Genomic DNA, 24,486 nt, shown 5'->3' with positions numbered 1-24,486 from the left:
TGGCCCTAAGATCTTCTGTTATTCTCTCGACCGAAAAAACGAATAACCCTTTTCCACACACCCAACCAAGGAAAATAAAAAAGACTACAAGCTAACTATGAAAACGCAGGCCTGGGACACCCACCCAAGATAAATGCCTAACTACAGGAAGTCACCCTGCCACCGGAGGTACCCACCTTCACAGCTCTTGCCATCTTCTGCTAGCCTGTACCCAGGGTGACACTCGCAGCGCACACGCCCTCTATCGCTATGGCATTTGTGAGCGCAGCCTCCATTGTTTCTTGCGCAGGGGTTCCTCACTGAAATGGGGGAGACGCCATGAGGATAGAGCAATCTGCTATACCATTGGACGAAGTACAAGGTTTAAGATAAACAAAACATGAAGGTGCAACTGGAAGCAGTGAGTGAGTGTGCTATTTGTTTTTATAAAAATTACTGTGATCACTTCCAGGCTTCTGCGCCTGGAAGGAGCTGCATGTGTTCCTCGGCCTTAAAGAAAACTGCGGACTGGAGATGCTTAGAAGTCCAGGAACCGTGGCTGCAGCTTCCAGAAGAATTATGACACCCGGACCCTGCCAAGTTGGGTTTGAGTAGCCGGGGGCATGTTGAAAACGCTTCTTCATTGTGTCCTACAGCTTGGGTTAAGGACAGTTTACTGTAGAACCTAAGCACAGTTCCTGGACTTTTCCGTGTAGACGAGTCTTTAGTTGAAGAAGTTAGAAGTCTCATTCTCTGAACAACAATTGGATTATAAGAGTTTATGGTACTAGATGCTATTTTTCCTACATAGATCTCACCCTACATGACATATGCTACATATGCTCTTAAGAGAAAGGTTTCATAGTCTCTCTGGAGCTACTGGTTTTGCCTGTGGTGAAAACCCCTCCTTGCAAAAAGTCATTATGCTGTGACCATGCAGGCTGTACTACAAAATTCAGCTAATCAGAGATCAAACAAACAGAAGGCAAACAGAGATGTTTAACCGCAAGCTTGTGGTGTAAAATACAACTCAAAATGGCAACACTCACTTCTAGCTGAAAAATATCGAGGACGAAAAGGACTAAGCGACAGAGAAGCAGCTTGTGGCTGTAAACATACTTTTCATCTTAGGAAACTACAGATTCTTGGGCTGAGAAAGGAAGCAGATAATCTGTAGACGGAAGCAGTCAAATCTGTAGAATTTTGGCCCTTTGTGAAGCTGGGGCGATGGGGTGGCCAAGACGACAGTATTTTAAGCACCAACACATGCTGCAGGGGTACAGGGGGCACACACACACATGCGGCTGGACACGTGGACTCACAAGGACCGCTTAGGATGCACGCAAGAACACACACGTGAGTGTACATCAGTGCACCGATGGAAAAAGCAAGCATAAAATGACCCAAAAAACACATGCCTGAATGTAAACCTCTACACACAAACCTGCTTCCCATTTCCATTTCCACAAAAAACAAAGACACCGTCAGGAGAGTGGAAGTTGCTGGTGGGGCCAGAGAAGATGATGAAGCACATCTATCCTAAATGAATAATCGTCCTCGGTGTGCTGTGGTTGCTTGTCTTGTCCACCGTGAGCTCTGGAGAAGCTCAGGCTTGCGGATAACTTGCCTGGACTACAGAAAGAGGGCTGGCCAAATGTGTAGAGTTTACAGCGATGCTGTCACGAAGGCAGGTCGGCACGGTGGACTGTCAGAACACGTAGGAATGAAGAGGGAAAAAATTGCATTGCTAAATGTCTTTCCTCTTCCAAAATGGCTTAGCGGTTTTTGTTCAGTTTTTAAGAGAGTTTATTTTACTTTAATTGCTATTATCTGCCTCCATTTCAAGTTCCGCAGGTCAAGGAATGGGAGACGGGAGTTACTGAGGAAGGCAATGGGTGTACTGTGGAGAGGAATGGAAGGAAGTCAAGCTGTTAGTCCAAGACATAGGAATGAAAACGGCATTGCGATTTGGTTTGACAACTGACCTATCAATAGATGTCAGGAAAGCGAAGCGAGAGCTCATTCATCAGAACCACTTAACAGCTGAAAGGCAAATTTAGTCAGCTGGCTAATTCTCCCATAATCCCCTGGTCCAGGCAGATACGTGCAGTCCGTCAGCTGTACGATGGCCCCTCCCCACCTCCCTTTCTTCAGCTGTCTCTCACTGAGCGCCTAAGCTGTCCAAATACAGATTTATCATCATAGCTGCAGGCCAGAAATCCACAAGCCTCTTTCATCCCCTGCCTAACCGTTGCGAAAGAGGAACCCTCACTTCAAGTTAATTATTTGTACTTTTTTGATCATACATTTTTTTTTGCATTATCTTGTTCTGTTTATCATTTTAAGTTTCACCCATGGCCGCTTACACCTTTATCCTTCCTGGAGATTGCTGGATATCTCACTGAAGCTCTTCAGCAGACGAGTCCCACTTAACGGGACACCAGTGGCCGTCTGGCTGCTCGCCCTTTCTGGCGAGGCCCACTGGCCACTTCAACAGACATCTGCGGCTGTAAACGCCGCGGAGACGCCGCTCTGGAGCTGCTCACCCCAGCGCCAATATCTTCCTGTAGCTTTTGCAGGCCGATCTGGGCAAATAGCTCGAGAGTCAAAAAACAAAAAGCCTGGCCATTAGCCTGACACTAAAATATGACAAAGGGTCAATGTGGCGGCTCTGGAGAGAAACATGCTGTCACAGCACTTTCAGTCGTTAGAAGAAGTTTTTAACATAAGGGACGCACTCCCTGGCTGTTGGTGCTGCAGTAACCCATCGAGCAGGAACACATCCTTAATGGGGGAACCTCGAGTGCAATTCAGACTCCAGCTCTGGACCGACCAGCAGTGGGCGCCATGACTTACATCGGCAGTGCTTGCCGTCTTCAGCCAGCTGGTAGCCGTGTCTGCAGCGGCACTGGAAGTGGGAGGGAGCCAGCTGCATGCAGTCATGCTCGCACCCCCCGTTGCTGATGGCACAAGAGTGAACAGCTGGAGGGGGGTGGGGGGATGGGGGCAGAAAAGGTTGGGGGTGAACACAGGGTCAAACCAGGAATTAAGAGGGTCAGTTACTCATTTTCCCATTTTTCTTGCTGGGCAACTGAGGAAGTTCAGTTACCCATGGCAACATGATGGGCTCCATCCAATCAGCAGGGACAAAACCCACCCAAATAACTAGCTCTTCACCAGGCTGAGGTCTGCAAAGCATGTCTGGTGTCTCTCAGTCAGAACTGAGAGGCTCAGAAGGAGCTTCTGCCCTCAGGACATTAGACAGCTTAACACTAATTGTCAGTAGTAATTAAACTTCCTTTCTAATGCACCAAGCATGTTTTTGGAGCTATGTTGCACATATCTGACCTTCTTTCTCTTATTACCAGCAACACTTTACTATTCCTTATTTATACCATATTTTTTACACTGCAACTTTGTTTGCTCTCAGCATTCTTATGGCGCAGTTGACCACTTTGCATTTCACTGCAGGTTGCAGTTGGACGGTGTACAGTACCTTGCATGTGACAGATAAAACCTTTGAATCGTTGAATCCACCACAAATACAATGATGGAAATCCATGGAATAAGGCTTAAACTAGCTACACAGCTAACTTTGTAGAAGGCCCCGATTCAGAAAATAACAAACCTTTTCCTTTTGTTGAATTCCCTTTGGAGGAGAAGCACTGCCCGCATTTCTATAACTGTCCAGAGCAATAGTTCTTGGATGTTCAAAGGTCAGCATTATGTCTATGTTCCTCAAAAGCCAACTTGAATTAGTTTGCAATTTGCTAACAGGCAAACTATGGCAATGCCTTACACTAACCCAGTCCCAGTTCTGAAACCAAGGCACACACAGGGGGTAAAAACACCCCTGGTGAATCCTGTTCTTGTGCGGCGTTTAAGACGCGTGGAGCCCCAAGGGCACCCTGTGTCCTCAGAGCATCCCCTAGCTGTCTCAGGTCTCTCCATCCCATGATAATCCCGCTCGGCTTCAGCTGGGAATGCCAGCAGCTCCCCCTCACTCGGCAGCTCACCGCTTTTCCACCGCCGTCCCTTGCTGTGGGAATCTTGTGCTAAACGGATCAGAGAGCCGGTGGTTTCCTCAGCAATGGGCAGGTAATGGGAATGCCCCCTCCCATTCCGCCCCCTTTCATTATGCTCTTCCTAAAAGCATCACCCAGTTCTTACACATACCTGCTTGTTACCCTGCCTATTGTTCCACTTTGATATTTTGAGGACACTTTTACACTAATGCATGGGGACTGTGAAATGCTGCTGACTAAACACTGGAATAGACTCAAATCAAGAGTTGTGCAAGAACCTAGAAGGAACTGCAAGACCACCAGTTCTGAAAAACATGCAGCAAAACGATGATGAATGCTTCTGGCAAATACTCAGTTATCTGAACATCAGTTAAGTCTCCGGATGGGGCTCATTCTCTGTAATTTACACTTGAATTGGTGTAATAAAGCATCCTACCCAAGTTAAAGAGAAGACCCAGACAAATACCACCCCCCCAGCACCTGAGCAAGCAGAGGTCCCAACTCTTTCCATGGGTGGTGGAGAGCTGGTGGGTTATATGCTGCCACACCGCTGCTAGAACATTTTACAGGGATCTCAGCTTCATCAGAATCACAGTGAAGCTGAAGTGGCCGAAGCGCCACTTCACTGGAAATCACCGAAAATACAATGAAGCGAAGGAATTCAAAAGTCAGGAATTAGCGTTAATATTAAAACTCACAGCTGGGCCTGAAAGCCAAACAGAATTCCACTGTAAACCACACGAAGCCTATTGTTAGCATATTATATACACAGATATTAAATAAGAATCCAAATTCATCAACATAAACTTTCCAGAAACCTCTAAAAATAAGCACACTAGCTTGTGAACAGTAAGTATCGTGGGCAACCAGACAGCATGTCTACAGCTAAGAGTCTAGGATTGGCTGGCCCACCCCCAGATTGCTGGGAGGTGAAAGCCCCACCTCACAGTCGAATCTACTGCGAAATACTCCAAATGTGGACTGCTTGTGTGATATATGTGGAAGGCTGGGCCTTATAAAAACTGCCGCACTCCACATCCAGCTACATGTTGCGACCCTAGCAAAAGCCCGGAATAAAACTAATAAGGGTGGCTGCTTATTAGCAAAGGGCAGCCAGTGTGGCAACCAAAGTGACTCTTGAGAAACACAGGTGTTTATAAAGCGTTACTTTCCAGGGTCAAGCTCAAGGAGGTTGGAAAAGCTTCAACAGGGACACTGTGTTGGAGGTTTGACAGGGGGGGGGGGGGGCTGTCTTGCCATAATATAGTTCTGGACCAAGTGGGAGAAGCAATGGATCCAACATAAGAATCATGGTGCTCCAGACTACTGTTCTGAGGAGAGTCCAGACAGCCCAGGCCGCAGGTGCGCCCCCTGGTGGTTCTCACCGATACAGGTGCGTGCGTCTGTGTGCAGGCGGGTTCCTGGGTGGCACTCGCAGTAGTAAGACCCATCCGTGTTCACGCATCTGTGCTGGCAGCCACCGTTGTGGACCTGACACTCGTCCACGTCTGCAGAGAACAGAGAAAGAGGAGAAGAGCGAGCAGATTTTCCGTCAGCGGATCCTCAGTATCACTGAAATGGGAGATGCAGCCTGGGAAAGCCGCCGTCTCGGAACAACAGCGAGTCCTGAAGGGGCGTTGGGGCTTTAACTGGCCGAGGGATGGAAGCGACTGCAACGAGAGCGCAGGAAACAATGCAGCATTAAAATCATCCAGCATGACATGGGGTGGGGGACTTGGGGTGAGCAAACTCAAGCATGAAAAAAAACATGGAAAACAGATCAGCTCACTGATCCATTGGACAGGGCCATCTGCAGAAGTGGACACAAAGAATTTGCTAATGTTGGCCGGAATATAATGTGGATGATTGGGAAAAAGGAGGTTAGGAATGTCAAGTCAAGGAAGACTGCGGAGGGGGGCCGTGGGGGGGGGGTGTTGGCTAGCCACACTAAACACGAAACACGCCGAAAACGGCACTTAGTGCTGTCAGTGAAGCTGCCCAGTCCGTTGCCACGGCCACAGTTATCGCACCAGGCGACCTCAAGATCAGCAGAAATGGGGTCTTTACCCACAGCAGAGGTTTGGAATTCAGCGCCCTGGTAAAGACGCACACTCAGCGAATGACTCCCCTTGTAAATATTCCCTTCATGTCCGCTCCAGTGGAAACAGGCCGGCTGCCCCTGTGTTCTTGTTCACCAGAAGGACACAAACTTCTGCCCAACTTGCACAGTTCACTTGGAAAAAAAAGGATCCCAATGATTCATAACAACTACAGCATCAGAAATGGGTTCCTGTGCAAAAAAAATGTCTTACAAGAAAAGGAAAAATCCGACAACATTTTTACGGACGACAAATCATGAATTTGGCCCACGTTCTGTTCCTGAAGGATTGTCATGGTTTTGTCCAACTACGTCAACACAAACGGTCATTTAAAGTGCACGTTGGCTTCGTCTTCAAAAGTCTAAATCTATTTCTCATCACCACTTCAGACTGGATTTTAAAAAATTCGAGGTATTTGGTTTGTCCAGACGTTTCCTTTAAGTTTGATGAACTGCAGCCATTAATCTGTGGTCAGTCCCTTCAAGTGGAAACCGTGTGTCTTGTGGGTTTTGTCCCTAATGGCCATTTATGATGCCGCTTTTATGCACTGTGTATATGAAGGCTGGAGTGAGGCCAAGAGCACAGCTCAAATTAAGGCAGGAGGTCTCACTGCGGATTGGAATAAAGTAGCTTGAATCAATCAACACCAAGAAGTAATGTAACAGGATCAAATGTGCACCTAATTAATTTTAAGGCGGGAGAGACACTTTTTCTTTGTTAATTGTCTCTAGTCTGCGGCATTGAAGAATTTCATTTTACTTTGTACACTGCAGTTTGTACACATGACAATAAAACTTTGAATCTTGAGTCACTTTAATGTTGTCAAATCAAAAAGCAAGACAGAAATAAGGGCAGATTAGTCAGGATTTGCAAACAACATGTGAGAAAGACCAAAAACCTTCTGTCAGATCACAACAACCGGAGGAGAAAAAGATCAGACAAACTGTTTCTGTTAATTTTATGTTCAAGATGTACTGAGCAACTTAAAATCCAAGTTTGTTTTAAAGTTTAAAGAATGTCACTGGGAAAAAATGTAAAATCTCAATGTGTGTTGGAGGCTCATTAGCTGTACTGCTGTTACTTCAGGCCTCTGCATTTTCTTATAAAATTAAATCTTTAGGTATTTTGCTTCCCATTTCATGGATCCAGGGCAGCTGCCCAGCCCCATGTTCAGGTAACGTCTGAGATTGTTTAGAATCCAGTGATGGACAAACACGGAAAAATAGTCTACAAATAATTAAATGCAAACTGACTCTATTAATATTATCCTGATTATATCCATTTGTCTAAATAAAAATGTGATTTTAGGTGATACAAATACTGATATTGATTACTGAGTGAGTTGCTGCTTGATATCTAACAGTCAGCTGTTTTTAGACTGTACACATTGGCAGCATTAGGTGAATCTCAACATGTACCGTGACATGAACAAGCTTCACAATTTTGAAACAAAAAAAAAACAAAACAAGAGGCAAAAGGTTATATGTGAGTTTTTCAAAAGTAAACAGATAAGTGGACATGACGTTATGCGCCCGCCCCCCCAGTGGTCCCCCCCTGTTCAGATATGTTCAGTGGCCCAGGACCCAGTTCCCCTACTGTGTGATTTACTGGAGTGACTTGTGTAAAGTGCCTTATTCAGGAAGGGCACGGCCTGGGATTTACACCAGCAAACTCGGGGCTGCGTCTTCAACCACTTCAGTAACTGATATGCTTATGATTCAGACTTCAGGTTTTAGAGATGCATGGGCTTTTCATTTCAGGGACAGCATGTTCAGCTAATTACTTCCTTTTCACTGCCTTGCAGTCGCATCTCTGGACATGTCCCATGGTAAGTGTGAGTGACGTAGCCTTCCCCAGAAGGTAGGAGATGGCTACGGCCTGGTACCATAAGACATGGACGTCAGACCATTTGACAAGTGACTCCAGTGTTTTTGGTGATGACTGAAGCCTCTTACGATGCTCCAGACTCAGTTAGCAATAGTGAAGTAAATCAGTTTCCCTCCATTATGTCTCAACTGGGACAGTAGGTGGCATATAGGTTAAAGGAGGGACTCTACTGCCCTTCAGGGACATATCAGCTGCAAACTGCTCCAGCGTATCATCCAGGGATGGAAACCAGGGTTTAAAAAGGCAACAGAACACCAACACTGAATGATAAAGGACAGTCATGTTTCCGGACTTCATATTAGAACGGTTTGGCCCGGACTGATGTATTCCGGATCAAGCTCTGACAGAACGCTACAGAGGTAATTCATTCACACTCAGTGCCAAAAAAATGCAGCATCTGAATTTCATTAGAGGAATTTTGGAGAAGCCATTAATCAAACTGGCCCCCCCGTTCCCCACCAAAGGTCTTGGATCTGGATATGGACGATATTTTCTTTGAGCATCGCTAAGGGACAACTCAACTCCAATGGCGCTCTGCTGTTTGGGGACAAGAAAGGAGGGAGAGGAGTACTGGCTTCTTTTGTAATGGCAACGACTTTAGAAATGTGATAAGGGTGCAAAAGAAGCACTCAGTTGTCTTAGAGGGTTAAGTGAAGTTGCACTTCAGCTTTGGCTCAACATCTTTCTTATGAGATGAGGTTAGCTGAGCTGAATTTGTTCAGTGTCAAGCAAAGGAGACTAAGTGGGGACATGACCCAGGTATATAAGATTCTAACAGGTCTGGATGCTGTTCAGCCAAATGGCTACTTCAATATTAGTCCGAATACAGTAACTCATGGTCATAGGTGGAAAGTAGCGGGAGAAAATTCGAGAAAGTGCTTCTGTACACAGCGTGTACTTAGAGTATGGAATAGTCTCCCTGTTAGTGTAACGCAAGCTGAAACCCTGGGTTCCTTTAAATGAGAGCTAGTTAAGATTTTAACATCTTTAAGCTATTAGCTGAGTTCTCCTCAAACGAGCTAGATGGGCCGAATGGGCTCCTCTTCTTTGTAACTCTCTTATGTTCTTATGGAGTCCAAAGAGTGACAGATTAAGTTAACAATGCAAAAGTTGTGGGTTCGAATCCTAGTGTGTGCATGTGAATCACAACCCTTCCCTCTACTGCAAGTTGCTTTGGATAAAAGCGTCAGACAGAAATGCAAGAACCAATGCAGGCGTACAGCGAGGGAGGTGAATGCCAGGCTTTGGGAGTCAGAAGGTTTTGCTCTTACCTTTCATTCATTTACATGCGACACACAACACGAGGACAGTCCCTGTTAAGATCATGAGCATAATTAACCAGCATGCTCTTCAGTCACTGAGGAGTGCAGCGTTGTGCTGTATGGTACAGAATTATGCTGAAAGCATGTAAGAGCTCCTTTCAGGATAGCGTTTCCTCATCTCCACTGGAGAAGCTGCTGCAGAACCATTCCTTAAACATGGTATTTTGCAGGGATACAGATTCAAGCATCAAAAGATACATGATTGTATGGGCTGGAGCAAGACACTGGTTTAACTGGATTCATGAGGCATCGTCATATAGTTTGCATTAGCAATCCTTTTGTTTTCAATCCTTGACTGATTCTTAAAGCCAAAGTAAATGTTCCCACTTCCAAGAAGGATAAAAGAAGAGTTAATGTTCCTCTGAGACCTGAGCGTTCCAGTAATTCAGAGGAGACGGCATCCCTCCACGCTTCCGTTTAGGATGATTTTTACTGAGCTCAGCAAACCGCGCACTCCGCAATTGTAAATACGCCATAACGTAAAACCTGTGTCAGGCTGCAAGACCGGGCGAGACATCTCCTGCAACTGTAATCAGCTCTTCAGTATCTCGCTGAAACTTAAGAGAGCGTATTTTTAATGAGTTTCCTGCCTCTGACTTAGGAACGCTAATTGATGTAGACAGTGAAGCTGAGGGTATAGTTTTACAACAACGCATGGTGCTTTGGAACAAGGCCCAATGTGTCAAAGCACCCTTTACAGCTACTATACATGCTATATGAATATACTGTCCAAAAATGTGGAAACCACTTGCATGGGACCTGATTTAAACCTTGCCCACAGCAGTGAGCGGAATTCACACGTGCAGAACTTTCTCGGCTGGGTAAGTGGAGCTAAATTATCGCTAAAGGTGGTAACTATAAATTATTAAACCCAAATTGCTTACATGTGTGAGCGTCAGCAGTTTTCGGCGCATTTCACGGGAGGCACAGAAATCAGAGCGGTATTTCGATCTCTGGAGCGCATTTGGGTATACTGGGCACCACTGTGAGCACCCTCTAAATCGGCAGTTGATAGAAAACAAGAGATGTCTAGACAGCGTAAAATCCCTCCTCGGAAGCAGCGTTAGTGGGGATGTGCAAAGATGCTCAGGGCGACGTAAGGCAACTGTGACCAGACCTGGACTGCGACTGGCCCAAAAATGTGGATTTTGACAAGAAATAAAAACTGAAATATTAGGCATTTGTTCTCCATGACACTCCAAGGGACGATAGGCCATGTTCAGTTCATTTAAGTTTATATGTCATCTGTTTCAGCCCCATGTGCTCCTGGCCTGTGAGCTGGCAAAGGAGGTCTCAGTCAGCTGGGAGCTTTGGGAGTATTTGTGAAGGGATAGGAACTCGTGCCAGGACAGCAGAGACTCTGCACTGCAGTACAACAATCGCACATCAAAAAGTAGAGCAATCCCCCTCTCCACCTCCCTAGCAGGCAGTATAGATAAAGCCCATCGCGGAAGCCCGTCCATAACTGAGAATATGCTACCTGTACATCTCCACCAGTGAGTGCTCCTTTAATCTAACCCATGTGTCTTTGATCTCCTCCTGAAGTTCACCTGAGGTAGCTTCTGCAATTAGGGCCTGCTCCTCCCCCTAGTTTCCCACCTCTAGCTCTTGAGACTTAATGGCTGTCCATTTTCAGAACCCATACATTACTAGCAAATATATTGAGTGTAACACATGAAGTGTGAAATTATACACAAGGTGGCTGTAGATAAAAGAGCTTTCCAACCTCGAAATATAAAAAATAATGCGGATTGTAAAATCACTCTCGCCAATGCATCGGCGCTCCAAACGGAAGTAGTTTGGGTTGACTTATGGCTCCCGTGGAGGGTAATAATGTACACAGAAGGCACTTGGGATCTTGTACATCACACCAATGTCCCCCGAGGTACCTGCACAGCCAGATGTCTCAGCTGTGTTCCAGAATCCTGCTATATCCCCGGATCGCTCCTTCCCTACATGCAGTGTGCTCATTCCAGTAAGCGGTATGGAAGCTGCACGTTCCCTTATCCCCATGTCCAGACTTGGGTCTCCCACAGTCAGTCTTAGTCCTTTCAGAGCCCTGTCCAAGTCATGTACATGCAATGTGAGTCAATACTTAGACTATACATGCAATGTGAGTCAATACTTAGACTATACATGCAATGTGAGTCAATACTTAGACTATACATGCAATGTGAGTCAATACTTAGACTATACATGCAGTGTGAGTCAATACTTAGACTATACATGCAATGTGAGTCAGTACTTCAGTTCTACTTCATGACACTAATTATTATAGCTGCTTATTTTGTTATTTCCACCCTGCATCGTTAGGCATGTGATAAATCGCTCCATTTGCTCCCTTCTAGTTCATTCCAAAGGTGTTTGATGGGGTTGAGGTCAGGGTTTTTAATACCAAGACATTTTAGACAATGCGAAGCTTCGGTGAATTCGGTGAAGGCCTATTTCTGTCCCATGCAGGGTGACGGTTCCCCAGTGCACAAAGCAAGGTCCATAAAGACACGGTTGGGTGAGTTTCATGTGGATAAACTTGACTGGCCCGCAAAGAGCCCTGACCTCAAACCCATCGAACACTGTTAGGATGGAGATTGCAAACCAGGCCTTCACATCCAACATCAGTGTCTGACCTCACAAATGCTCTTCTGGATGTAGGGGCATAAATTGCCGCAGACACACTCCAAAATTTTGTGGAAATCCTTCCCACAAGAGTGGCAGCTGTTGTGCTAAGGGGGGAATAATGCATGGATGCCTATGGATTTAGAATGGAATGTCGTAAAGGTTCCTGTAGGTGTAATGGCCAGGTGTCCCAATGCTTTATTCCATGTAGTGTAGATTCTCATGAAGCACTTAGATCAGTAATGGACCCCTTCACAGCCTACAAGGTGACCTTGCAATAACAATAGAGACCACGCCTCTTGTCCTGGTATTGTGAAAGGTTTTCTGGGAACCCAACACAACAACGCTGGCCTTTTCCCTGGTCTGGGCCGCCACGTCCCTGTTTCAAAGGCTGAGATAGAACCAAACACTCTAATCAATATGTTCAGATATGACTTTGAATTCTACCAGTGTGCTCTCTGAGTTTACGGCACTGAATCCAGAAAGGCAGGGAGAAAATGAGCTGAGGGAGGTGAGAGCGCAGGAAATAGCTGAACACACTTGACCACCCACGTCAGTCAAGCTGCAGTCGTTTTATAACACGCTTAAGGTTTCTGCTTCTCTGACGTCCATCAATCAGGCACTGAACACCCCACTGCAAGCAATTAAAGCAAAGTTTCCATTTTTCACTATGAAGCGAGGCAAAGGGAGACATTTCCAAGACAGGGTGAAAGGTAACGGGTGTGCAAAAGCCTGTGAAGGATGCCAGAAAGTGCTCTCTATCAATCTTTCTCTCCCTCTCTCCCCATCTCACTCTCTCTCTCTTTAGCTCTGCCTCTTGTTCTCTCGTTCTCTGAAAGGAACCAACATGGCCGTCGCCTTGGAGTCAGTCTATCAGCAGCGCTTTTAAATACAGGAAAATCCCAAGCAAAACGAGAATGAGAGGGGCTTGTATGCATAGTCTAAGTACTGACCCACACTGTTTGTGTGTTTGTTGCCACACGGGGGCGTCAGTGTGCAGTCACAGCATAGTAAAACAGCGGACGTTGTTACGGTAAGAAACACACAAGGCCCAGCCACTGGGGAAATTCCAAAACTCCCCAATATTCATAACTTTTTCACAGGATGATATTTCATAGAGGGCAACAGAGAATGGCACTGGCGCCTAACACCTCTGAGGTTGTGGGTTCGAATCCCACCTCTGGTCTGTATGTATAAGTATAGGTTAGGGTTTGCATGCTCTCCCTGAGCTGTGCGAGTTTCCTACCACAGCTCAAACATATATAATTAGTCAAAATGGTGTCTGTAATTATCCCATAGTGCATTGGGGTATATGCTCATGGTGGAGAAACATCCCATCCAGGGTGTATGTCGGCCTTACGTGCTGCCATGGATGGACTCCAGGCTGCAGGCCCTCGGCGACCCTGTCCAGGATATGCCGTTCGAAGATGGATGGATATTTCATTAATACTCTTCAGGTGATATGAGCTATTTGATGCTGCAAATGCAGGACCTCTGCTGGGACTAGAAGTAGCAACCATGAGGCTAAGGTCACATGTGGCCACAACGCTATCATGGTGCGAATGACTCAAATGTTGCCATTTTTCAAGTAATTAACCCACAAATCCCTGGAAAAACTTCCAGTAAAACTGGACGCCTGCATAAATGAATGAAGTGTAAACTCGCTGGCTGTAAGACGTGCGAGCCACTGGGTAAAGTCATCTTGTAAGAAAAAGCACGATACGATAAAATGGCAAATAGTTCATCGGAATGTGCGGCTCGTACGGATCTGACTAACCTCAAGAAATTCTCACGGAAATCTGAGTGCTGCAGAGGCTGGACAACAAATCATGCGTCTCAAGTTTTTTAAAACACACTTTCCCAGGTTCCTTGGCTTCGGGAGACTGATATAACAGCTTTCTCATGATATGACACCACGAAAGGATTCCAACAGCAAAGGACAGAAAAAGACACGATTAGCACACCCCTCAGAGGATAGCGTGATCATGCTCCAGCTCTGAGGCTTCCTAAACTGCGCAGAAAAGTGGCTTAATGGCCAGGAAGCCCTGAATGGGTTCCGTGTGTCTGTAACCTTCGTCATGAGGCTATGGCGTACAGGAATCCTGCCTGAGGGTCTGCTGACCTTCTGAGGGTGCGTCTGGACCAGGAGCGATCAGACCCCAGGGGAACCAACAAACAGAAGTGTCGACGTCATCAGGAAACAATGTTTCCACTGTCATGGAGACAATACCATCCTCTACAGCACACACGCATACACAAGCGTGTACCTGTTTGTGTTCCTGTCCTTGCGGAGATCTCCCATTACCACCCATTTTACTATAATTAACAATCCCAGACTCCAAACCACCAAGCTGAGAAACAGATGGCTGTTTATAACAAATAAAAACCATTCTTGTGCTTTCAGATTGTTTTTAAAACATTAGAGAGCTGCACACATGCCCCACATAGGGACAGGAACAGTCACTGCCAGAACAGGCACAAACCGAGAGATGCAGCCTGGCGTGTTCCCCGTGGGGGTCATTAAAACAGCCATTATGATCAAACACATCCATTAGCATCAGATACAGCTGCTGGAGTAAAGCGACACTTTGCCCCGGACGGGAGATGTCCACAGATATTTCACTATATGCATTCCTCTCCTCTGCATAAACATTTGAAGAAACAGAATTTAATGAGTCTATAATAATTTATACAATAATAAGTCACTTTAAGACATATAAATGAGACAGAAAATGAATTATCCCAGTTAATCAGTATATCTCTGATGGTCTAAAAAGGATACATTTGCTGTCATCCTGCATAGGTCACGCAGAATATTAAATACTCATTCAGTATTTATACACATTCTTGGAATACACCTATAGGCAACATGGGTTAATTCTACTCAAGCACTCACCTGGAGTCAGGTACCCGCGATTATATCCCGCATGTCCATGAAAGCAGGGGAAGCAGTTTCTGCGATGGTACCAGGGCCGCGTGTAGCCAGCCCCCTCACTGGGGTCAAAACGACCTCCGAGATACAGCAGAAGAAGGGACCAGCGGAGCAGCGCCATTGCCCTACGTCCTGGAGGTCAGCATGAACCGAAGACAGATGCTAAACCGTATACGACATACGCTTAAAAATAACAACATTCGTTAAGCTGTCATGCATTGTCCAAAAAAAGGGGGTAATTCAGATACATCTGTTCCTGCCTGTAGGAGTTTGATTTGGCTTCAGAGAATCATTTGGATATGAGGAGAAGCCATCAGAGAACACTGCCGTTTTTCCCCTCTTCCTCTCTCACGCGCTTCCTATCTCTCCCTCAGATTTCATAGACATGTCAGGCTGTTTTTGTGCCTCTCTTCGCCGATCCCAGAGACCTCCTCCAGCACAGTCCGCCTTCCTCACTCCCGTCCACCAGAGCTCAGTCCCACCCTCCTCCCCTCAATCCTCCCCCCCCCCCCCCCCAGGTAAGGCTGAGCAGGGCAGGGGCTGCACTGCTACAAGTAGGGACTTTAAGCTGCCTCCATGGGGCAATACTGCACTGCACAGCAGCCGCCACAGAATCGGCACGTTCCTCACACCCTGGTCAGGTCCTGAAGCGGCTACATGCTGACAGCTGGCCAGATCATATAGGAAAATGTTTATTTTATTTTTTTTTACATAACAGACATAAATTGCGAGTGTCGTGCCCGATGTTAACAAACCCAGTGTTTCAGAGGGAGAATTAAACTTCGCAATAAATCCAAAATTCTGATGCTGAGTCTGGGAATGAAAGCATACTTTGGTAGTGACTGCTGTGAGCGAAAGGGGACAGATTTTACAGCCCCCCCCCCCCCACAGCAGCTGTGGATGGGAACTTTGGGCTGGTTATGCTTGGGGGGGCGAGGGGGATATCAGCAGTTACTCTCTCGTTTGCCCTGTTTGCTTCAGTCACTCGCACAGACACAGAGGAGCAGAGCAGTAATGCAGTGTCTGGCTTTTCCTCCTCAGACAGTGGACCTCACTGTCGTGCCACTCTGTACTACAGTGATATTTCTAGCAGTCAACATGAAAAAATCAATCCTAAAACAGGTACAACATACACATAGAAATGAAGCGCCTATTAAAACCACAGTCCTGCACAGTTCTTCCACAGCCCAAAAGGCCATATCAAAGTAAAAGTCACTTGTCAGATGGCTCAGTGTTACTTGTGCGTTGAAATTCCACCAGGAAGCCCATGGCACTGTTGCATGTGGCTGCTTTTGTTTCCAAAGCCAAGTCAAGTCAAATAAATAAATAGTGGAGCAGAGTTGGGTGATTCCGGTTCTGAGAGTAAAAGTCCAGACCAAGATTTTGTTTCAACCAACCAACTGAGTATCAAGTGGCACACTTACAGAGTACTCAACTGGTTGGCTGATACAAAATCTTGGACTGGACGTTTACTGTCTGGACCTGAACTATCCACCTGTGCGACATCAACAGTATTGATAAGTGGGAGGGTTTTCACGATACATAAAGTACAAGACGCAGGATCGTGCAGAAAAGGGGGCTGGACACAATGGTTTACTCTCGCAATGTGATGTGCATGAATGTAAACAATAGATTACATAGCAGCAGCATAAGGGGATGGGATAAACACAGTGGCTAAAAACTAACAGCGAAGCCTGGCAGGAGATCGGCGGCCACCGGCTACGTGACAAGACCCCCAACTACCATTGTTACGACACCAAGAGCCCTGACTACCGTCGTTACGACACCAAGAGCCCACCGGCCACGCAGGCCGCCTTTCTAGGTCTGCTTTGACTCGACAAGCTTTGCCAAAATTACAGCAGACAGTGCGGTAACAAGTATCAACCCTGGCATGCAAATCATCTGGATGAAACTGAGAGCGCTGTCTTGGTGACACTGCATGTGTTATTACAGAGCACATTTTCAACACGTAGAAATAAGACGATTAGAATCAGGACCCTCTGTTACCATTCAGCTTGGAGTTCCCGAAATCCATGGAGTTTATTAGCTGCAGCTTGCCTAGAATTAAGCCACGATAACAAACATGGGATTAACACCAGGTTCACATTGGTAAACCTGGGGAAGGCCTCCAAACCAAGCCTAGTTCATACGCCACATGTCCAACTACTGTTTCAGTCCTTGCGCAGTCATGTGCGCAGACTTTTGCATACATGTTGTTGCATTGTCTGTGTATGCAGACGTTCACGGTTGGCGCATGCGTACAGCAGTGATATTCCACATAGTATATCATATAATTGATTGGGGTCAGTTCTTCGAAGGGATATAGTAATTCACTACCACTGCTGATGTTCAGCAAACTGGAGAAACTTTACCTCAAAATGAAAAGATTTTTTTTCCATTGAGTCATTTCTAGTAACACACTTTCAATGCCTTGCACGTGCACTTTGGATGCGTACTGCATCAACTGGACCCAAAATCTGGCCTGCATGTGTACAGTCTACTTGGACACTCCTTATGACCAAATTTCCACCAGTCACAGTGTAGCTAGACTGCACACACCTCCCCAGGGCCGCTCAATGTATTTATGACCCCCCAACTTAGCAATTAGCTGTATTTAATTAAATCAAACCACCTTACAATTTTAATTAGGTACTTTATAGATGTAACTCAGGGAACTTGCGCAAAAAGCACTTAGCTTCAGAGCAGAGTCAAGACCCTTACCTGCTCGCTCTCTGATTTCAGTGAATAAAACATCCACATGTGTAGATCTGCAGATGTACAGTTCCTCCCAGCTGCCCATAAAATATGTGATAGAGTTGCATGGTCTTCATGAAGGGCCTAAGTAATGCTCCTACACCAGCTATACTGTCAAGGCAGAGAGAACTCAACCTCAGTCTATGTCCCACCCATAGCTGAGGAGGTCTATCAAAAGACAAGGGCCAGTGTGTGACTCTGCGGCCATGATGGGAAGGTTATTGGTTCAAATCCTGTGATGCAGAATGATGTCACCGTAAGTCCCTCGTGCAAGGCACTAAACCCTAATGGCCCCACAGACTGACTGCCCCCACTTTCTCAATTCTATGTCAGTTCAGGTAAAAGCATCTGCTGAGTAAGTTTCAAAGAAGACAAGTATCTTCTCGGTGACATGAAATGCTACTATAATATGCTGCTGGTAAAGTGTTGTACTTCCAAGTTACGGTGTTTGACACCTGAGACACATTTTGAAACACGGTAGTCAGTTTCCTTCAAGGCATCGTCTCAGTAAAAAACGTTTGCTGATGAACAATAATGGGACCCATTCAGTGTCATGCTTCTAGCGCTAAATTCTGTCCTTGCTTTTTTGCTCGTGTGTCACATGCTCACTCATATCAAGCCTTTCTCACACATGTGAAATTCCTTATCATTGTGCAATCTGGACGATATCGTACACCATTTATTAAGTAAAAATGAATAATGTTTTGCACATTAGGAGTCTTCCTGCTTTTTGTTTTGCTTCCACTAAGGTTATATGCAGTGTAAATTACAGGGTCACACACGGCACACCCTGGACGGGATGCCAGTCAATCACAGAGCACACACTACAGGCAATTACAGTAACACACAGAAATGCATGTGTTTTTGGACTGTGGGGGGGAACAGGGGACCCATATGGTGCCCCTGCAAACGCAGCAGCGCATGCGAACACCGCATGCTCAGAGCCAGGGCCGCAATCAGAACCACACGCTGGATGTGAGCGGCTTTCCGTTGAGCCGTGTTGCCACCCCTTGTAAAAGATAAGAGCTGTCAAAATAGCTCTGCTAATCGCAGCCATGTGATTTTCCATGAATGAACCACAGCACGTACTTTACGGATTTACGCACTGCATCGCGTTTTCATACGTAAGTTCCGGCTGTAATTATATGTCTTGCTGACCTCCACTAAGTACGGCACAAAACAACGTATTCAGCTGCAGGCGACATAACAATAACAACAAAAAAAAACTTAAGATGCAAGATTCTCCCTTCAGCATTTAGTTCTGAATCGGCAACAAAAACTGCACACATTCCACTGGATAACGCAAAGCAAAGAAACTGATTTTATCCAAAGCAACTTTTTAACTGCATGAATTTTAACAGCTAGAGACCTCGTCGCAGAAGCTGATGGTAATCAGTGGGTCGAGTCCATGGCCTCGACCGAATCACATACTTTCCCATGCTGTTCTCTCTGACTCACACACTGACCCGAAGTTTTCCAGTATCGATGTTTTATATGGGAATTTGGGATGGTTAACAGAAAACAGATAAAAAAATAATTCAAACAGTCAGTCTGAAGTTAGATGTCGCCCACACAGTAACATGCCCAGCTTATGATCGCATCTAAATGCTGATTGACGATTGTGGAGCTATAGATTCACAGTCACCATAACTCAATCAAAGTCTCTCCTCTGCTTTCCATAAAACGGCATTAATTGCCTGGGCAAAAGCCGACCTTAATCTCAGTAAACCTGTGTGGATCATTGTTCTTGGATGTTTCCCAGAATCCTCTCTTACTTCAGCTTTCTGTGGCCATGTCAGCACTGGGGACTCGTCAATAAGATGAAGATGAAATGTTTCCTGCATTTACTAGTGAGCCTCGGTTCCAGCAGGTCTGAAATTACAGTGAACCACAAACAATAAAACACTTTCAGGTTCTGCACTTTCTGATGCCTTCTTTCATGAGCCTGATTTATGAAGCTCCGCCCCAAACCCACTGATGGACTACTCTCCCCGAATTCCCAAACCGCTGATGAGAGTACAATTCAGAACAAACTCACAAGAAGCTATCATTTTCATCAATGTCTTCTACAGAAATGGTTCGTAACATACAATTGTGATAAGTAGCCAGACCCCTAAGACAGCTCATCTATACTCAGAAAAACTAGTTATCTCATTCCTGTGCCTTTTTCGACATCCACTCTGCATGCACCAGTACAGTCAAAGGAACTGAAAGAAAACACCAGATTGCAAGCCAAGAAGTAATGTAAACCATTCTCAGTCTTCTTAATCCTTAATGACTTACAGCTTTCCAAACCTCTGCATTTCAAGTAGGTTCAGCACCAGGACATATAAATATCTCAGAACATGAGCAATACGGACAGAACGGCAGAGTGTACGAATTCCCATTCTCTCCCAGATAGTTGAAATCGGCAGAAGGACAAAATGTTTCCTGCACATGCAAAGTCACAGTTCTAACACAAAGTTCTAACAGTGCATTTTATTGGCACTGAACATGCACTGCACATAGACATTTACATGTATTTAAGAGACACTTTTATCCCAAGTGTTGCAGCCAATCCCCTGGAAAAATAGGCTTTAAGGGCTTTGCACAAGGGTCCAACATTGAACTCTCTCTGTTGGCCCACGGTGTTTAAACCAGCGAGTTTCCGATCAACGGTACGGTGGGTCTTAGCCAGCAGAGACATACACTGCCCCGTAGATGGAGCAGTCAGCCATGCAAACCGAAAGCCGCAGTGCTCCATTCTTCAGAATGTGTACGTTGCTTTTCTCTTTGAAAGCTTCAGGTTCAAATAAAATCATTTTATGCGAGAAGGTACTAGTAATGTTCACCCAGTTTTGCTTTGGCCGTATGTGGTCCACGGACTTTTCGATCACTCATTCTCACTGGATTGCTCCGCAGAACAAAATGCGATGTGCTCTCAGCTGTGTCGTAGAATTATGTATGGATTATGTGAAGATTATATTACTGCACCTCTATTGTGATCTTTTAGGTCCAGTAACCGGCAAGGATGCAGAGTTTTTGTAACATCAAAACACTTTCAAGCCTCTGTATTCGTAAGGGGTTTGGGATTTTTGGAAAAACTGATATCACACTATCAGGCACATTAGTTACTGATGTTCGTATACCCCGATGAGAAAACAGAGTGAGTTATTCATAACTTCCCAAAGACACCAAACTTTCCGACAAATCTTAAAAGACGTCCTTTTTGCTTCAGATCAGGCTCTGTGTTCCCTAACTGACAGGCTTTCTGAAAACTGCCTTGGGGCTACCTGGCTTTTGGGTCCTCCAATTACATAGTCTGTACTGGTGTGGATTAGAGCCAAGGCCTTTTAATGAGAGGGCTCCTTCCTAGTTAAACCCAGACAGAAATTCAGCAGGCTAGCAGATACCATTAAGCCACTGAGCTTAAGTTGTGTGGGCTGCATGCCAAACGATAATGATTGCGGTGACCAGTGCCACGTGACCACTGGAGAATTCGACACAAGGCCCTGGCGGAACTGAAGGCACCCATGGCCACACTAATGACGGCTCAAAGAAGATGATTCTGCTCTTTCTTCTCAATACCCACCACTGACTGAGAAGAAGAAGCTACTCATTAGTCCATTATTGCAAAACGAGGATAAACATGCAGTTTATCTGGGAGAGTCTCAAATGTACGGTTTCTGCCCATTTGTTGGATATATGAGGTATAGACACAGTAAATATCTTTCTTTGTCTTCCCAGGAGTGGTGGAATGACCTCGAAATAAACAGACTGTTATATAAATCAGTAACCTTCTGTGCAGTGTGCAGATGTAAAAAAGCGTTCAGAACATTTCTGAGGTGGATACAGGTGTAAGAAAGCAGGCATGTTCTGGAAGCTTTGCAAGTTCAGTCTCCTGGAGATACGCAAACGAAACCTTGCACAGCTGAAGCACCCCTTCGCTGCCCCTCCACGACTGATTTGTTCACCGTACTAATACTACAGTGTTCTAGTTATTCTCTGGAATTAATCTCTGGAACGAAGAAGAAATATTCCAGTCATCACTTTCACTTGCTGTTTCCAGAAACCCCAAATTCTACAAAACAAACATAAAGAAAAACACAAACTAAACGAAACCAAATGAATGCTTTCTTCTGATTTTGAACACACTGATGCACAACCTCTTTTTCATAATTTTATTCATTTCCATCTGATGAGTTTCTGCTCCAATCATGCCTGTAAATTTCATAAAATAACCAAAAGCCCTTCGGCCTTGATGCCTGCGTTTGAGGACATGAAGGAAACCAAATGCCATTTTACTCATGATTGGAGCCAATATGACTACAGGGGTGAGTAAAAGGGTGTCTTAAAACAGATCCACCCCCTAGGTCAGTGTTTCTCAACCCAGTCCACAGGACCCCTCATGATGGTCCACATTGTTGCCTCCTCCTAGATTCCTGCCTGACATTTGACATTTTTGCTCCCTACCAGGAGCTGGGAGGGAGCAAAAACGTGGACTGTCTGCGGGTCCCCGAGGACTGGGTTGGGAAACACTACCCTAGATACTTTGTTCTGTGGTCCAGATGCTATTGGCCTGAGCTGCAAGGCCTGGCCAGCGATTCTGGAGGTGCTGACAGAGCAGGAGAATGGATCCTGGTGCGCTGAAAGCCTGCAAAAAACACACTGCTTGGAAGCTTTATTGAAACGCACATGGCTGAGGGGCAGCGGCCAGCTGGCACTGTCAGATAGCGGCTGGAGATGTGGCTCCTTTTTCAGGCAGATGGAATTCTGTCCACCGTTAATCCTAACAGGGCGTAATAGAGGCAAAAGAACGGGCTGCCGTGAGATGTACCTTGGCAGGTCTTGCCATCTCCCTTCAGTCGCTGACCGGCGGGGCACTTGCAGTAGAAGCTGCCGATGGTGTTGCAACACTGGGCCTCGCAGCCACCGCTGGCCTCCTCGCATTCATTAACATCTGTGTTTGGGGGGTGAGGGGTGGGGGGAGTGAGAGGGGGCTTAAGAACCACTCAGTCACCTGGTCAGCTGCACACCACAGGACCAATGATGCGGCAAGGAAGCAGCGGAGACCCTCTGGATGGATGGATGTGAACTTTAGAGAAATTATAGAATACTGAAATATGAGAACCTACACTGACAAGGACATGCTGTAACGCAGGGGTAGTCGACAGCATCCGGACGGAAGCTCAATTTAATCTGGACCAATCGATCATTGTTGCGAGGGACCCCCTAGACCTTGGCTTTGTGTCGCTGAAGGAATTTGGACTGAACTTCTGCTCTTACAGACACATAAACATTACAAAAGTAGGTAAAATTCAGGCTTGATGTCTCCTATGTTCCATTTTAATCTAACAGTTTTTGTATAAATAATTACTTCAGTAGCTATTGAAACCAGACACTATATATATTAAGAATAATTACAATATTTTAAATCCAACTAGTCGGTCCAGGCTGATTTTTCCAAAGCCTGGCAAGCAACTGAAAAGGAACTAAGTCTTCAGTTTGGTATATTCCTTTTAAAATTCTCTCACTAAATCAAGATCTTTGCAGAGTGCAGGCTATTCATAAATCAACGCTGAAACGTTTAATGGAAAAGTGCCCTTCCAGACAGACTATTGCTGAAACACGATAGTCGTCTAGAAATCACCAGCGCTTAGCATCTGCCATTTTCATGAAAGTATCTGGTCACAGGGAAGCTTGACGAGAATTCTGCGTCGAATCGCTGATGAACAAGCAGAGAACGCGGACCACTAAACAGCCGCAGGAAGGACATTCTTCTCTCAAAGTTCACCACCTCTGGCTTTGGTAGGAGGAATCAGCAGAAGCGTATAGAGAGACACGTGCTGGGATCCTTCAGAAGGGCTCTGTGCAAACTCAACATGAAACAATACAGACGTCTGCAGAACGGTCTTTACCCCAGGTCCTGCAATCAGATCAGGAGCAGAAGTGGACCAGCCGCTTGTCCATCATCACACCATAAATTCCATGCTCATGGATTGAAATGGACGTGCGGTTATGAAAGTGTTTGATTGTTCACTTGAGTTATGACGTTTCAACCATCAAAGCCAGGGAGGAGGGGGGTGGTTGCGTGGTGGGGGCCATGGAGAAAAGTTACCTTGCATTCTTTTTTTGCAAGTACCTCCATATGATGGGGAGGGAACAGCATACCATGACCGTTGATTGGTTATATATATATATAGTTTTTCTTTAGATTTACAGGCTCCAAGTATTGTTATATGTATTTTTTGGCAATATCCTCCACAATGTCCATATTTTCAGAAGTAAACTAAAGCTGGAGAGTCAGTGCACAAGTCTACATGTAAGGAAAATGGCAGGCAGGGGATCTTATGACCGCTTATGATGCCGTCCTTAAACGGTGCTGGGAGTCCTTTATTGGGATCGATCCCTATACATGGAGGAACCTCCCCTGCAAGATTTGGAACATATGGCAGGTCCATCAAGCAAACGAGGCCCGTTGCGGGTTTCATGCACAGCCCACCAGCTCGTGGTGTCGGCTTAGAACAGAATGAACCACATGTGGAGGCCAAGGGATTCCAAAATAAACTCCAACTAGGCTTGAGGAGGAACCCAACCTTTGCGTGTTTAACCCCCAAAGTGGGGGCATGTTTCTGATCAGCGGAAGGTGGCCGTGGACATCATGTCCAAGTCCAGCACATTTAAGGGCTGTCACGCTTATTCGTTTTCAAACGCCTCTTCTGCGGTTTTGCTCTCTGCTGCCAAGTCTGGATTTTTACTGTATTTCCACCAGGCAATTAATACTTCAGTAATGCCTCCCTTAACTGACACAAAGGAGGAATTTAAAAGTGAATCACATTAAAAACATGCCTAGCAATAAGACTGCCTACGACTACAAGTAGTAGGCTATGAAC

General features: G+C 45.6%; 1 protein-coding gene across 4 annotated transcripts in view; it reads right to left on the bottom strand.

Annotated features, from left to right (window-relative positions):
* Positions 1–24,486, bottom strand: part of megf6a (multiple EGF-like-domains 6a) — an 80,028-nt gene that overhangs the window by 27,561 nt on the left and 27,981 nt on the right. For 2 of the 4 annotated variants that reach the window (XM_049017032.1, XM_049017033.1), the window contains 4 exons: positions 22,431–22,553; positions 5,390–5,512; positions 2,836–2,961; positions 177–299 (listed from right to left, as the gene is read on the bottom strand). In XM_049017032.1, coding sequence (XP_048872989.1) covers positions 177–299; positions 2,836–2,961; positions 5,390–5,512; positions 22,431–22,553 — 495 coding nt within the window. Of the gene's footprint in view, positions 1–176; positions 300–2,835; positions 2,962–5,389; positions 5,513–14,824; positions 15,284–22,430; positions 22,554–24,486 lie in introns of those variants that run through there. The other 2 variants (XM_049017035.1, XM_049017034.1) reach the window with 2 other exon arrangements.

This window comes from Brienomyrus brachyistius, chromosome 6, assembly GCF_023856365.1.
Source record: "Brienomyrus brachyistius isolate T26 chromosome 6, BBRACH_0.4, whole genome shotgun sequence".
Taxonomy (NCBI): domain Eukaryota; kingdom Metazoa; phylum Chordata; class Actinopteri; order Osteoglossiformes; family Mormyridae; genus Brienomyrus; species Brienomyrus brachyistius.
Note: the sequence above shows the minus strand (reverse complement) of the source record. Positions and strands in the feature narration are given on the sequence as shown.